The sequence below is a fragment of the Haemaphysalis longicornis genome, unplaced genomic scaffold (genome assembly GCF_048455015.1).
Source record: "Haemaphysalis longicornis isolate Haplotype H1 unplaced genomic scaffold, Haemaphysalis longicornis Haplotype H1 scaffold_4, whole genome shotgun sequence".
Classification (NCBI taxonomy): domain Eukaryota; kingdom Metazoa; phylum Arthropoda; class Arachnida; order Ixodida; family Ixodidae; genus Haemaphysalis; species Haemaphysalis longicornis.
Genome location: NW_027526361.1, coordinates 70,459,616 through 70,475,717, shown reverse-complemented (window position 1 = coordinate 70,475,717; position 16,102 = coordinate 70,459,616). Strand labels below are relative to the sequence as shown.

The window sequence follows — 16,102 nt, the reverse complement described above, 5'->3', positions numbered from 1 at the left end:
CCTCCACTAAGGGGCGTAACCTACCCCCCTTTCCCCGCAAAAAAAAAAAAATAGTGAACTGCATACCGTAAGTTTGTAACAACAATCAATACGCAAACCATCAATTTATATACTTTACTGAATGCGATAAATCAGATGGCGGCACGTACGCACTGTGGAATATATTTTAAAAAAGCGACACGAACTAAGCTGTTTCATGGACAACGTGACTTCCCCCTCGATTGAAAGTATAAAAATTCAAGGAAATCTGGATTGCCTCGTCAAAGGACAGTTCCTGACCTCCATCTCTCAAGCCGTCCGGTTGAACCAAAAGGAATCGCGCCAGTAGCTCCAAATACCGCCCGTAGAGGACGCCAGCTTACGAGATGGCTCTTAATGACTCGGAGAGAAGGGCAGCTACATACAAGAGAGAAACGGGCTCGGCGCCAGGTAGCCAGGTATACACGGACCTGGCATACACGCGGACGCCCCGAGCTTCAGAATAGGCAGGCCCTGTCTTCCTCTCCCTCGTATTACGGGTGAGGGAAGTACATGCCCTGCCGAAATCTGGCCGCAGATCGCTTTCGTCCGCTGCACTCTTTTTTCCGCGATTTTTTTATATATCTCGATGCATGTAATGGCCGTTCCGTTCCCATGGGCGCCGGAGAAACACAAGCTCCCATTGGTCAGCGCTCGCCGTCCAATAATTTCGTCGCCGTTGTCGCCGCCAAAAGTTGGTCGCGCCCGGAAGGGTCTCAGCAGCTTATCACGTGCCCGGCACGTATTAACGAGTTTTCTCAGCCGTGTAAAATGACGCTGGAAACACCTGAGAGGGTGGATAGAAGGGAGGCAGCCGCCAGACTTCTTCAAGCGGCTGTTACCAGCGTTTAATTTAAATGCGTTTCGTATACCCCGAGTAATTCCGGAGGCCATAAACGAATTTGTTTCCCGCTGTTGTGATGACGGTGTAGTGAAGAGGTTAAATTCCAATAACGAAAAAAAAAATATTTAGATACAAATTCTCGACGGACGTTGCATATTCTAGTTAAAAGATAGACGCTAAAATGCTGAGAAGTAAGGATTCGAAAGCTCTCCGAAAGACTGCTGAAGGCTATTACTTTTTCAGAAGCTTTGCCCGTACAATTGCATCTATCGGGCCTCTCAAATCAACCTAAAAAAAAAAAAAAAACACCGCCATAAATTGCAGAAGAACCGCAAGTTCCTTGAATTAATTAATTAGAGGATCCACTCACGTTCGCGTCATCTGAATGCGATAAGAGGTGTCCCAGCACCGCTAACAAGGCGATAAAAACCGCGTCCACACCTCTTAAACACACTCGCACGGGAGAGAGCAAGTAGGCGGCTATTAGCTTAAATGCCGTGGCAATAAGGAACACGAGGGCGAAAAGGCCGGCTGCGAGCGGCGGGTTACGCACACGCCAGCGAGTAAAGCACCGCCTAAAGGAAAGAGGTCTCTCCTCGGGGGTAAAGACCAGGAGATAACGAAGGCGACCACCGCCCTCTCCTACCAGCCACCTGTCGTCGCCGAGGTCTCGGCGGGGAGTCGAATTTTACTGCAGCCCATAAATTGCGGTCCGCGAGGGGCCCCGGGCGGCGGAGCCGCCGGGCCGCCCAGATTTATTTACCCACCAACACACACCGACCGATTTGTAGCAGCAGTTTTACAAGACGCCGCTCAGTGTGTGCGTAGCCTCTATAAACCTCGCCCTTAACCTCTTTTTTTTTTTCTTTAAGGAGTACGAGCTTACGCGCGTGCCGTGAGCCCAAGGCGGCCCACAAGGCTTATCGCTACCGCCAATGCTTTTCGTTTTCGCTTAGTGGATTTTTTTTCTCGGTTACTGGCGCGGAGGTTCCGACTCCCGCGTTGAGGCGCTGCTCACTCCGATGTGCGCAGTGAGTACCCCGCGCAAGTCGTAGTAAGGCAGTGGCGTATGGCGGCCAGCACTCCCCCTCCCTCTCTCTGAAGTGCTTTCGGCGGTAGTAAAGTGAGCTTAAAGAGCCCAGGGGCGGCGGCCATATATTACGGCACCGGCGCGGACCCCTGCCAAGTGCGGGTTCGCGCACGACCAAAGCGAAGGTGTGTGCTTACTTGGGTAAGAAATCAGCCGTTCGTTTTTGTCGCTCCTCCGTTGGGGAAAGCAGTGTATATTCAGAGAGGGAGAGTGGGTGCAACCGTAAAAAAAGGAGGGGGTGTCTGAAGGTCTGAAGACCAATTGGCCTTGCCTTTGTGGCCGGAGATGCCCGAAAGCCGCACTGGTCTCCTTTATCTTCGCGCCCATAAACTCGGGTGACACACTTGTTACCCACCGTCGCGCCCCGTGCGGTAACACGGCAATAACAGTTTGGACGCCGCGGGAGGCCCACTCCTCCGCGCCTGAGTGCTGACGCGTGCCTGCGACGCTTCTGTGAACGCGAAAACGAGTGTTATGACCTGCTGCACTCGTACGGCTTCCCCGTCTGACTAGATCTAAAGGCGGCGGAAGTTCACTGGGAACCCGCGAGACATATTTTTGAAAGCACGGAAGGGTGGAATGGGACGAATAAGTATTTTTGTGTCTTCGAAGCGCATCACGTCCGGCTTATTGGGAGGAATTCGTTTGTCGAACCGCAGGCATTAATAGAACTGTTTTCTTCCTCGTATCGCGCTATTATCAAACACATCGTTTTGTTGCTGCGAATTCGCGCGTTTTGCAAAATATTTCTACGGTGGTGCAATGCTCGAACTTGATTTTAGACAACAGTGACGAAACGAACGCACAAGATATAGCTAGCGGGGTACAGCGTTCCGTACTGTCTGTATTTCTGCCCCGCCGCGCTCTTTCCCTTCGGCGCTATACCAATCGCCCAAGCACAGACTCCAAAGAGGCTCGTTTATGACATTACCGGCGTGGTAAAATTTTCGTTCGATAACGCATACGTGTTACGTTTGGTAATAATATTTTGTTATGTGCACATTCCTGGAGAGTGGTGAAGCTACCAGTTTGCGCAGTCTCCCCATTTCACCAGCGTAATCGTGAGATATGGTGTATTGTTCTTGGGACAAGGCCAGGTCTCGAGATTGCAACGAGAGAAACGCTTTCGGTGCGGAGGACCCAGTGCGTGGGCCCCGTTTCCAGGACTGAGGTTGCTTCGGCCAGCCCTGTCTTTTTTCCACGGGCTTGTCGCGTGCGGGTCGGCCGCAACGCGCACGTTGGCGACCTCGGCGAGGCGAGTGCATGGCGGGACACAGGTGGGCCGCTTCTCGGCGCCAGGAAAACAAGAGCGCCGCGTGCAAGGGGGCCAGCCGTCTGACCAATGAGCGGCCGCTGGGGGACCTTCGTGGAGGCTGCTTTCCTGTTCCACGGCGTGCACGCAGAAAGGGGGGAGGAAAGGCGCATCAAAATGAACGCGAGGCGGATCGTCCCGCCGCCGCAAGGGGGTCGGCACTGCCCTCCCCGCACGGCCGGCCGTCCCTTCCCCCGCGCGGGCCGTCCCCCACACCTCGGCGGCACGAGGTATTATACGCGCGGCCCGCAAAAGCAAAAAGCTACACTCGGCCGGTCACCTGGTGACTTACGTAAACGCGGGAACGGCTCTGTGTACGCTCGGGTCGTCAGTCAGCGCAGACGGCTCACCGGCGGACGACGAGCTCAGTCAGAGTGGAGCGGCCTGCGCCCCCGGACGGCTATCTACACCCCCTCTCTCTGGATTAGACGGCTCCATCGCGCCCTTCACGTCTCACCGCCGGGATGCTCTGACGGACTGACGGCGCGCCGGACGGCCGACGGGACGACTGCGGCGGCGTCCATCGACGTCGTGCCCCCCGGGGATTGCGGAGCGCGGACGGGCCGGAAGGGGCCCGCCGACAATCGCGCCCGGAGCCCACACCCCCTGCGGAGCGCGATGTGTGCCCACGGAGCGTGATTATTGTGCGTGCGTGTCCTCGCAGAGGAGGGGCAGAGAAGTAAAAAAAGTGACCGGTCACCTCTTCCGCCCGTTGACCGATTGTGCTCCCGCGGGTGCTCCTCCGCTCGTGGTCCCCGATCATTGGCTGGGCTCGGGGCCGTTCCTGCTGCAGCAGTGTTTGTGTGTGCGTGCACAGACGGTTCGCGCGCGTGCTAACTTTGTTGGGTAGCGGATTTGCAAACTCCGCGGGGAGAGAAGGGTCAGCGGACACCAGGTTCATACGCGCGTGCGCCGAGGCACTCGGCGCCCTTTACGACCGGCAGCAGGCGACAAAAACGCTTTGGAAATGAAGAAAAGGCGAGGGGGCAACCCACACATCTGTCGTCGTTCGACGCTAAATTTAGAGCCCGGGTCCCGGTGCCCCCCGGTGAATCCCCGGTGGCTGTGAGCCGCGCGCCACGGTAGAGGAGAACGCTTCGGAAGAGTTGGCGCTCGGGCACGCGACCGCGTGCGCCAATCCTGCCCAGGCCCTCAGGTAGGCAGTTCGGCCAACGGACTACCACGGATCGGATGCCAGTCTGCGGCAGCCTCTGAAATCGTGAGTACTTCCTCGACATCGGATTGCGTTCTTTATTTACAATGCATGAATGAATTTGCGTAAGGAGACTGAATGTGTTTAGACAAGCAGCTCCCAGGAGTTGGAATAATTTCTGAGGTATTTATGAATAATTTCCATCTTTGTGTTTGAGAGGGTGTTGAACGGCCGTGAGAGACTGGTTTGAACGTAATCGTAGTGAAGCGAAGCGCGTCAAACTGGAACTATATGTTAAAAGCCAGATATAGAAAAAAAACTGATCTCAAGTTACAGGTTGAGAAATCCCTTTACGTATACAAGGCTAAATCGTATACTCGGGCTTCCCACATAAAATACGTCCTTAAAACAGCACCCTAGTTCAAACCGCGGTTCTGTAAAGAACAATGTTTACAAATTTACCGCCAAAAGGGACATTAGCGAAGCGCAAATGTTTTCGCCAGAAGAAGTAGAATAGGAAGCCTTGGAAATTCTCTCTCCTCCCCCCCTACGCGACTGCGCGCATCTCGGTCCCCCCGTAAAAGTGCAGCGAGGCAATTTACCTGCGAATGGAAACGATTACACGAGTAACCGGACACCGCCGAGAGGTGTATCCGGTTGTGATATATCGCGGGCATAGCAGTCGTAACCGAATACGCAGAGAGGAGGGCTCCCTCTCCGCCGAAGCGGCGGGATTGCGTTAGGCTACTAGTCGCCCCCTAGGTGTGGCACCCCCGACGAGGCCAGTAAACTTTTGCCCAGTCCGAATGCTGGGCAAGGAACTTTTCACGATGGTGTAGTTCATTTATGCGCGCTGTAGGGCGTCTGCTTGCACGATCTAGAGAAGCGTTCGTAGTCCTGTAAGACACCTCCGCAAATGGAAAAGGCCATTGAACTTTTGTCGTGACGCCGCGTCCTAGAATTGCCTGCCTTGTAGAATCTCTTAAATGAAAAAAAGCATGCCATACAGGCTGTTTCAAGAGGCAGTAATGATCATCATCTCTATTTTAAATTAGCTTGCGTTAAGGACATAGATATCAGTTAAATGGTCAGGGTAACGACCTTTTATAGGTGGTCAAAGTGGAGAGTTTTAGGAAAAGCATGGTGTTATCGTCCGTGAGCCTGATCAGTAGCAGAGAAAAGTGGCCAAGGCGGTGGAAGAAATCCCAGTTCTTGCGGGAGCCTGACCCACCTTCATCAGCCACAATGAGGCCGTGCTTTGACGTGGCGGGCGCCACAAATCAGGGGACCTCTGTGTGGTTGGCATGCGCGGGGCGCCACGGACTGCCCGTTGGCCAGCGTCGCGCGCTCTGATTGGTCGGCGGGCCTGGTGCGCCCAAGGTGTATTCTTCTCTCCGTGACACGAACGTGCCCGCCGCCACAGCCGAGGAGGAAAAAAATCTGAAGGGAAGCGGCTCCCCCTCACAGCTCGTAATGGACATGTGAGGCCCTTCCGACTTCTAATCCATATCTCATCATAAGCATTTCAGCTGCCATGGTACTCGGGGGGCTGACGTGCGGGCGACCGCTCGGACGCCGCGCCCATTGGCCGCCGACGGGCGAGCGTCACGTGACGGGCTACCTATGATTACCGCCGCGCGCTAATTTGCCGCCGGCCGACTGCGGCGAGCGGCCACTTTAGCCCGCTCCCCTCCTGCTATTGTTTCCACAGGGCCCGGTCCGCGTGGGTCCCTCTTCTCCGGACAGCCGCGCGCGCGCCCGGCGCGCCCCGAACGCCAACGGTCGAGGGCGGGTGACGGCGCGATGTTGACGGCTGCAGCGTGCGGCGCGTCATGACCTCGTACTTCGGCAACCTGAGCCCGGGCGCGACGGGCTGGCCCACCGGCGCCCAGGACCCGCACCTGTACGCCGCGCCATCGAAGTACTCGGCGGCGCCGACGGGATACGTGGAGGCACCGACCGCTCACCACCACCACCAGTATGCTGCGGCCGCCGCTGGGGCGGCGTCGGCGGCCGCCGCTGCCGCCTTCGGCGCTGGCCGGTACCCGTACTCCGGCCGCTTCGACACGGCGCCTAAGGGCCTCCCGTACGAGGCCCAGCACGCGCAGTCGCACCCCCATCACCACCCGCCGCCCCACCACGCTCACCACCAGGCGCTCGGCATGTCTCCTCACCACCAGCACCATCACTCGGTGCTTCAGCAGCACGCGGCCAGCGCGTGCTACGAGCCGCCCAACGTGGGGCCCTACTACTCGGCGGCCGTGCCCGCCAGGCCCCCGCCCGAGGCGCTCGGCCACGTGGCCCCGACGGCCGCTGCGGTCGGTTCCAAGGACTACAGCAAGAGTGTGTCGCCCTTCGTCGTCGGCAACGTTAAGCCTCCGCCGCCGCAGCAGCAGCAGCAGCAGCCGACGCAGCCACAGTTCATGGGCCCGAGTTCGGCGGCCTCGAGTCCCGCTGCGGCCACTCCGGGCAGCAGCGGAGCCGGGTCCCAGGCCGAAGGCCCCGGGACGCCGGAGAGCTACGCCGGCAGCAGCAGCAGCGCGGAGCCGACTCCGACGAACGAGCGCCAGGGCTCTCCGGCGCAGTCGCCAGGCAAGGCCGACAACTTCTACCCCTGGATGAAGTCGTACTCAGGCAAGTGGTCAACGCAAGGTTGTGTGTGTTTATATTTTTTTTCTTAATGCGGACTTCAAACTTTTCGCAGCTAATTACGTGTTATTTTTTATGAGCTTCTGAAGCAATATTACTTTAATTTTTTTTCTAGTTCAATTTTTGCCGCTTATAATGGCATTGCCCCTGAGAACTAAATTTTAATTTTTATTAATTTTTTCTTCGGTGTACCTGCTTTCATTCAACCAACTGCTCAAATTTAAAAAAAAAATGCAAAATTTTTATTGCCTTTATAACATGTGTGCGCTTTTAAATCTACCGCAGACCGAGGTAAAGAGTATAATACGATGCGTATGCTGCCTTTGTACGAATTGTAGGCTTATGACGATGTTTATGCTATACCAATGCAACCAATCTATATTGTTAACGGGACTACAAAGTTTAAAGGCGCATTTTTTTATGGAAGAAAAGCTGCCGTGTAGTAAAAAAGTGCAGGCTTGCTAGCACTTATGGGTCGTCTTTACTTTTCAAATGGCCTTACCGATGCGTTATAGGTGGCGGCTGTTACTACACATTGCCTAGATAACGGTCAAACGAAATTAGACATAACGCGTGCCTCGCGATACACCCGAAATTTGTGCCTGGTATATGTCACGAGCACAAACCTGCGGCAATTTATTACGAGGCAGGACGGTAGGGAAAAGAATAAAAATTATTCTGTACATTACAATTTATAAGCTACACAACTAAGTTCATGATGTTTGAGTGGCGCTTCATGTTTTAAGGGATCACTTTTGTATTCAATGTCAGATTATTGCACGGCAATCCACACATCGGCAGTTTTTTTTTACCTATATCATGATATCAATCAATCCGCCCCAGGAAGGGTCAGCCAATTTTGTAAACCTCGTTACGGTAAGATAACATCAAGTTAGGAAGTAAATTTACCTACATGATATACAGACTTCACGGGGTTTGGTAAGATGGGAGGTCAATGGCATGAAACTGTAGGAAACATACGAAACTGAAGAAAAAATTGAGAGAGGTAATTCGACAATTTTTATGTTATTTCTCTCTCTCTTCCAATACCCTTCTGCTCAAAAAACATTTATTCCTCCTCCCTTGTATTGAAAGTACTATTTAGGAGCAACAAGCGTACATTTTATCCGTCACGCAGCAAAACCTACCCGAAACGCAGCGCCATCTATCAGTAGACAAACAAACTATCAAGTACTCACCTGGGCAGGAGATTTATCGGTGTGACCGGGAAGTAGGGAAATTATTGTGTCTGGGTGTATTTTTTATTGGTTTCAAGGTTTGTCACGTGCTTCCGCTTCACAAACTTGTGAAGCACAGCACAGAAACCAAGTGACAAATCCCTAGAGTGACCACACATCCTGTTCTTGCCGGGACAATCCCGTTTATGAAGTCCGCTGCGTCCGTCCCGTTTGTTTTTGTGCCTAAACGCAAATCATGTACCGTTTTCGCTAGAGTGCACAGTTTCAAAATTGGCGCCAAGCTACTTGACGAAAGTCGAAACTGTGCCGGCTTGCTGCAAGCACGTTTTACAACTATGTCCTTAAGTATTCTAAAATACTTACAAAGGATATACAATTTAAACCTGTTCTTGCCCCCGAGCGCTTCCTACCTCGTAGAAGAAATTTTTCTTGTCAAGAAATTTCTCGACAAGAAAATTCTCGACAAGAAAATCCTCCACAAGAATTTTTTCTTGTCGCTATGATATGGCTGAAGCCCCTTCATCGGCTGCTGAATAGACTTCATTTATAGCCCACATGCACAATCTCGGTTTGCAAGAAAAACATTAAGAAAAGTTAAAAAAAAAACATTCTTGCGTTGCAGTGAATTAGAATATTCTATTTCACTACACTTGAGTATTCAATAGGTATCTTCGCAATAAGTGCGTTTCTGAGATCAACAGAAATGCCAACATAAGTCTTTGTCGAATCTGTTCCTCTTCGAATGAAATGATTTCATAAAACAGCACGTGTGCGAATTCCATGAAGCCTGCACAGAATATCTGGACAAATATATATGGAGCTTCAAAGCAGCCTCAAAGCCTCAAATTCAAAGCAGCCTCGATTAATTCCTGTCATTTCTTCAGCTCAAAACAGCTGACACATTCGAAGAGTCATTATTTCACCAGCGGATCCCTTTAGGCAAATCGTTGAAAAAAAAAAAAAAAAAAACTAGAAGATTGAAACTCTTCCGTGCGGTATGTCCCTGTCTGAGAGATGGGCGCAAGTTTTTAAAAAGATGACAACAGAGGCGGTATGCTACGCCGAGATTGTCCACTTCGTGAAACTGGTCCTGTGTTTTGCTGGAACTACGGCACCAGTGGAGGGCGTTTTTCTTTTTTTTTTTATTATTGTGACGTCTACGGGGACATCCAAGTCTTATGCTGTCCACATGGCGTGCAGTGTTACTTGGATGGTTGAACTTTCTGTACAAGTGCCAAGATTTTTATAACCGAATCCTGTGGGATAAACTCCTGCTCAAAAAAAAAAAGAAAAAAAGAAAGAAAACTCAGTCGCCCGCAAAATACAATGCCAACGACGAACCCGAAGCGAGACCTTCAAAATGAACGCACGTAATTGAACTGTGAGTGAGTGCTTAGTAAAACTGTAGCGTTTTGAATGAGCAATTTCACTCAGTTTTTTTTTTTTCAAAATGTAAATCTCTCGTTCTTTTCACGCCCCCCCCCCTCCCCCCCCCCCCCCCTGGTATGTCCCATTTTCTACCTCCTAAGAGTATGGTCACCCTACACATCTCACAATCAATCAGGAAAAATATCCGTCGACAACCTTCCATTTCCCTATTCCCCGATAATATAGTCTTCCAGGTGTCCTGGTAAGATCCCAATTTGTAGCCAATTCCGTTCCTGTCGAACGAGAAAAAATAAAGAACGGAGTGAGCAGATTCTGGATTGAATCCTGAGCAACGAAAACGTGAGACCTTCATACGCTTAGGAGAATAGGATGGGAACAACTCTTCAAGCTTTACGCAGCTTTGACTCTGAGGCACCGAATGACCACACTAGCAGAACAACTAAGTATAGTATTGTTTTTTTTTTTCCTTTTGGGGGCCTGTCCTTGGATTAAACGATACCGATAAACGCAGTTGGCTGCTAACTATTCACGTTTGACGCAGTGATCTTCGCGCGAACTTGATCAAGTAATACGGAACAGTTGTACAGCTATGGCTAATGAAAGTGTAGGGTATAGCAAGCATGTATACCCCGAATATCCCTTGCAAAACTGAGCTGAGATTTTTATGCTCTATTTTTGTACTCATCTTCTTTCTAAATAAAGTTGTGTAAAATGCTACAAAAGCAACAGGTTTTTTTTAAGGGATACTAATGAGGTCTGTAAACTGAGGGCAGTTCAGGTGCCCCCCAAGACGATCCCAAGTCAACACGTCCGCAAGTTGAAGACGTACATGAGCCCAACAGTCCAAGTTTCTACTTCCGGACTCGTTGAATTCCTACATATTTATAGGATAAAATATTCTTCTGCGGTAAGCTAGCAAGTGCTTGCAACGATTACCGTGTGTTAAAGAATGCCCAGGAGTTACCATGCCGGATTTTGGACTTTCGAGTTGCGGTGGACTTTCATTTAAGTTCAGTTGAATTGGAACGAGCTCGCCCTAGACCCTTGATCACCTTTTCCTTTTTTTGTGCCTATACCCCACGGTTATGATAACCTTCACATTGTTCATTGTAGAGACATTTAGTACAGCTGACTGAATACCTCTTGCTTTTTTTTTCATTTTTATTCATTCACAGCCTGAAATGGCGATCAAAGGATGGCGGTTTGTTTCAGGCATAAGATCAGTAAGGAAACACCCCTAAATTGCAGGGTATATATTCCCAGGCGAAGACATATTTCGCGTGAGCGTATTTTCTCTCATTTCTGCCGTCATTGTTTCTATAATTATTCCCTTGTTGTTTATCTAATCGTTCACGCACCAGCGACGTGAATCGTCAAGGCTGAGGCATATGCTAACGCGAAAAACAAAGTCGTTTCCGCTTGCAGCACGGTGGCTGACAACGCGCTTCGAACGTTCCCGCCTGCAGCGCCCAAAAACGGCATTCCTGGGAGTTGCTTAGCAGAACATTTGGTTGCTAACGCGGCACTCTTTCCATCTATGGCCTTGACTGAGAGGCTTCACACTCCGACAGAACGACGTTGCTCAGCAACGCTCTTTTTCGGCCTTTATTGCCGAGCTTACACAACGCGAATCCTCCAATGTTAGGGTACGTATACGCTCACCTCTTAAAACAAGATACGAGAAGCACCAAAGGAGTGCTCACTTCTGGCCCGATTATCGGTAAATTTATAGCACGCTTTATCTCGCCAAGATAACTGATCGTCGTCCCAGCCGCCATCGCGTTACTGCATTTTTCTTCAACAGCGGAGTTATTGTACAAGCGGTTTTGCAGGCAAAAATACCAAAAAAATGGCGAGCGCTCGTGAGCGCGTGCCTCGCAGCGACCACCGAGTACCCAGCTCGCGCAGTGACTTTAGCAAAAAAAAAAAACACCTCCAGCGCTGTCGGCAAGCGCAACTGCGCATGTAAAACGAACTCCAGCACTAATGCTACAAAGGTCTTGGGCGAGGTCCCCGCGGCCACCGCATTCTCTAGAATCCATTATCGAAAATTGGAGACATGGCTACGAGTGTGCCAATCCTTCCCGAGACGACTCGCAGATCCGGCCACCGCTGCCTCGAGTCGCCGACGAAGAGCTGGTGGAACTCTACAGTGCTGAGGATGACCTAGCATCCACCACTCACCGCGAAGAACACGACGAGATCTTCGATGTATATGACGAGGATTACTAGTGCAGCAACTATGCAAATAAACAATGATACTGAAACTTAATTATGTGTCCGGCAATGCTCACCTACAATAGCTCCTCCGTTCAAGTTTTGCGCATGAGTGCAAGCTTCCCTGAATTTTTTTATTCCTGCTTTGTAGCAAGTGTGATAAAAAGTCCTGCATTGATTAAGTTTTGGTTGCCAATATTTTGTGTACTTCCGTTATTATTTTTAACATCTGAATCCCCCCCCCTCCCCCTGCGTGTAACCTACTCTAACTGCTGCAAGGAACATCTACCCATATTCATCGAATTTTTGCTAAACGTGCGAAGGAGGTACCTTAGCCGTGCCGTGTGCTGCAACAGAGAAAGTGTTGCCTTTTTACTAATTAACAATACGCCTGCAATCGAACCACAAAAATAAGCAGCAAGACCGAGAGAAGAGCTTACGGGGGCGATATTTCTGTACACATCAAGCCTTTCTGTCTATTCCTAGAACCTGCCGGATTCAAAACTGCGCAAGGTTTCCTAAAAAGCATAAAAAACCCAAATTGGTGCCAATCTTAAGTCACTGGGAGTCAGAGCACCACGTGGTACTCTATCATTCTTTTAGGGGCGAAACCCTTAGAGGCTGGGGTTGTTGGCGTCTCCTGTCGTCGTCATCGTAATCGTCGTCTCATGTAGTCACTCTACTAAAACGCCGGGAAACTCGTTTCCGCCTCGCGCCGGAGCACTTCGTAACGCGTACTAAAAAAAAAAAAAAAAAAAAAAAAAACACCGGGACACTCGCTTACGCTTCGCGCTAAAGAGCTTCCTGCTCCAGAGACAAGAGACTTTTACAACAAAGGTGTATACCTCTACCCCCCAACGGTTTCATCGGCGTTCGCAAAAACGCCAAGGCACCAAGAATGCATTTATATACCGCAAGCTTCGCCCCTCCCCAGGTTTGACGTTAGTGGAGATGGCCCGGGATTTTTTTTCTCTGCCTTACTTTATGAGGCTTCCTTCAATGCTCAAACCAAATTTGCCCTTGCAATCGTTACCAGGCGTAAGATCGCTTTTTTTTTTCTTCCTTCTTGTGCGCAGATTCCTCTCAGGGGCCCAAAAGGACGCGCCAGACGTACACCCGCTACCAGACCCTCGAACTGGAGAAGGAGTTCCACTTCAACCGCTACCTGACGCGGCGGCGGCGGATCGAGATAGCGCACGCCCTGGGCCTGACGGAGCGCCAGATAAAGATCTGGTTCCAGAACCGCCGCATGAAGGCCAAGAAGGAGAACAAACTGCAGGGGGGCCTGCTCGTTCCGAAGCCCGGAAACGAGCTCGTCAGCGTGCTTCAAGAGGCCAAAGGGCTGGGCGCCACAATGCTGGACAGTGTCGTCTACAGCTGAATGACGCTCGCGGTACGACGGGTTGTTGCTGGACCCGTGGGTGTGTGTGTGTGTGTCTGTGTTTCGTCAAATCAGTGTACATTTTCATCATCGTTTCATATGTCAAGCACACCTTTTGTGGAATGCACGAACGACAAGAAGTCGTCTGGTATAATGTGTGTATTTGAAACTGTGTTCGCGTTGAAGCGCCTGTGCAGCCGCTGGCGGGCCACGTACGAGTAAATGCCATGATCCATACAGTACAAACGAATGGAAATAACGGCAATCGTCTCCCGGTTTGTAAGAGTCCGTAGGCCAAAAATGTATTTTCAGCGTGATTCGATTTATGAAGTCTGTATACGGCCAAACGCAGGCATTCTTCCCTTCCGTCTTAAAGGCAGCTGTAGGCTCATGCCGCAGCACCATTGGCATAATGCTCCTTCAGGTACTCGCTCAAAGAGTACGCCTCGAAACGGCAAAGTCCCATTAGCCCGAAGTGCGCCCATTTTGAGCTGGAAGCATTTCAGATTAACAGGTGGCTAATGGAAGGAAGAAAATATAATAATGGTGGCAGAGAAAAGACCGCGTGTGCAGATGTACCAGCGCGCTAGATGCTTGCTTAGGAGCCAACACCGGGAAGCATCTGGCTGCGCCCCGAGTCACCTTGAAGACCGACCGCAGACTGACAGTCGAGGGCTTCTAATTTATTGCTCGCTCCCGAACTTCCTCCTCGGCGTGGGTCGCAAGTGCGCCTCTGGGAAGAACGGAGTGACGATCCTCGTGCAGTCGCCTAGAGCGCTTTGACAACAACTCTGTGGGGCGCGTTTTTCTGGACGTTTTCAGTGCCCTTAAACCGGCGAAATTGCCGTCGAAGAGGCGACGCGGTGTCCTTCGGGGCGGCGGGCCGTAAAAGCGCGCGGCACCCTTCGTCGAGGAAAACGATTTTTCATATCTGCTGCCCGACCACAAAGGATGCTCGCTCCAGAGAAAGACGAGGCACATGTGGCCGTCGAGGAAGAGCGCAGCCCAGCTCGCAGGAGAGTCAGGTGGTCGTCGCGATGGGTGTCTTCAGTGCGCCGACCGTTCTTTCTTTCTCCGGGCCGCTCGCGCTGATGGTCTTATGACACTCGAAGACCATTGTCTTGCGACCCAGGTTCGTCTTTCGGGACCATTACCGAGAGACTTGGGGGGTCACACACAGACGCCCGCCCGAAGCCGTCAGCGGGGAAGATGGGCGACCTTTCGCGGCATCTTGGATCTGCGCGCCAACAAAGGGGTCCGGATTCGTCTCGCCATTTAGTGACCCATTTAAGAGGCCCCCCCAAAGGGATGGCCTCAGATGGGCCCCTTGGGAGTCACCCCTTCCGCGAGATTCCCAGGACGGGGGCCGCGAGAAGAACGCCACCCTGCTCGTCTCCTCTCCCCCTCCGTGCCTAATTGCCGAAAAAGGGAAGATGCTCGAACGCACAAAGGACGAGAGGCGCGACGAGCAGAAAGCCTGGCGGGCCCCGCCGCAAACTGCCGAAGAAAAACTCTCCAGAAGCGCCCCCACGAAGGAGCCGTGCTCTTCGGCGCCCGTTCTGCCAGTGTGTAGTGCTGAGTGTGTGCGTCGTCGGCGTGCGGAGTGTTGTTCGCTGCCGGTACTGCGACTTCGAGCCCGGTTCGGACGTGATACCAGTGCCGGCGATCGTAAGCGGCTTTGAATGTTTTTGTTTCGTTAGGTGCCAGTGTGTGTTCATGGTGACATCGCGAAGTGTCGTAGATGTAGAATGCTGCTGTGCGCGCACGAAGCTTGTACACTCAGGTAAGGTTTAAAGCTGGTCTTCGCTAAGAACAAAGCACGTAGACGAAAAGGCGCGATGTGCAGGTTCCTTTTTTTTTTTTCATTGCTACCCTTTGTTCCTAAGAAACACTTAAGAAACAGGGCTTCACTGCATGAAGGTCCACCCAGTGACACTATTTACGCGGTATCATTGCCAGTTAGAACCGGCACGGATCCCGATGTACGCGTCTCTTATTTATGGTTTGCGCGTTGTGACCGAATGTACAGATTTTGTTCGCTCGATAAAATGATCTAGAGTTTCCACAAAACACCGAGAATTGTGTCTCTGAATCTGTCTCTATTCTTCTTTAGATCTACGGTAGTTTTGGGGACACTATAGAGGGCGATCAAAGTTAAGTCGACAGATTTTTTTTTTAAATTAGGCGCTTAAATGTACGGGAAGGCCACCTCTACTGTGAGGTTATGCGCCCAGGGGTACGCACAATGAGGTGGTAACTACTCATGCCGGTGGATTAATTAACTAAAATCGACTAATTAACTTTTTAGCGGCTGCAGTAAGCAGGCACGTTTTTATTGAAAAGTTAGACGCAATCATGTTTGTACACAGTTTCATTCGGCGAAATTCTTCTACCGCATCCGTACTTCGAGATATCGAACTGTGCAGTTTAATTCCTCTTCGCACGATTACGCATGCAAGACAGTGAGGACCGGCGCAAAGCTCCTCCCTTTTGTGACGTGCCTGCTGTGTACAGTGTTTTGTTTGACAACGGGGTGGAGGCATAGGCAAAAGTGATAACTGGCATCCTTTCAGTCTTCTGGCGTTATCGCAATCTACAGTAATCGGAACCGCTATCGAAACACAGAACAAAAGGGAGGAGCTTTGCGCCGGTCCTCACTGTCTTGCATGCGTAATCATGCCAACGGCAATTAAAATTCGCAGTTCGATATCTCGGAGTACGGATGCGTTAGAAGAATTTTGCCAAATGAAATTGACTAGAAGCACGATTGTGTCTAACTCTTCAGTACAAACATGCCTGCTTACTGCAGCCGCTAAAAAGTTAATTATTCAATTTTAGTTAATTAAGCCA

The 16,102-nt window shown here is 51.1% G+C and overlaps 1 protein-coding gene across 1 annotated transcript; it reads left to right on the top strand.

Annotated features, from left to right (window-relative positions):
• The first annotated feature begins 3,301 nt into the window (after positions 1-3,301).
• On the top strand, positions 3,302-15,347 carry LOC144178898 (uncharacterized). The gene is made up of 3 exons (XM_077707042.1): positions 3,302-4,483; positions 6,129-7,051; positions 12,948-15,347. The coding sequence occupies exons 2-3, from the start codon at positions 6,250-6,252 to the stop codon at positions 13,250-13,252; spliced, it is 1,107 nt and encodes a 368-aa protein (XP_077563168.1). The 5' UTR covers positions 3,302-4,483; positions 6,129-6,249; the 3' UTR covers positions 13,253-15,347.
• Positions 15,348-16,102: the final 755 nt, after the last annotated feature.

Bases quoted from the DNA above. Each gene is read 5' to 3' on its own strand.
- LOC144178898 (XM_077707042.1), top strand. From the start codon at position 6,250: ATGACCTCGTACTTCGGCAACCTGAGCCCGGGCGCGACGGGCTGGCCC. The intron at 7,052-12,947 runs GCAAGTGGTCAA...TCTTGTGCGCAG, and splicing joins CTGGATGAAGTCGTACTCAG to ATTCCTCTCAGGGGCCCAAA.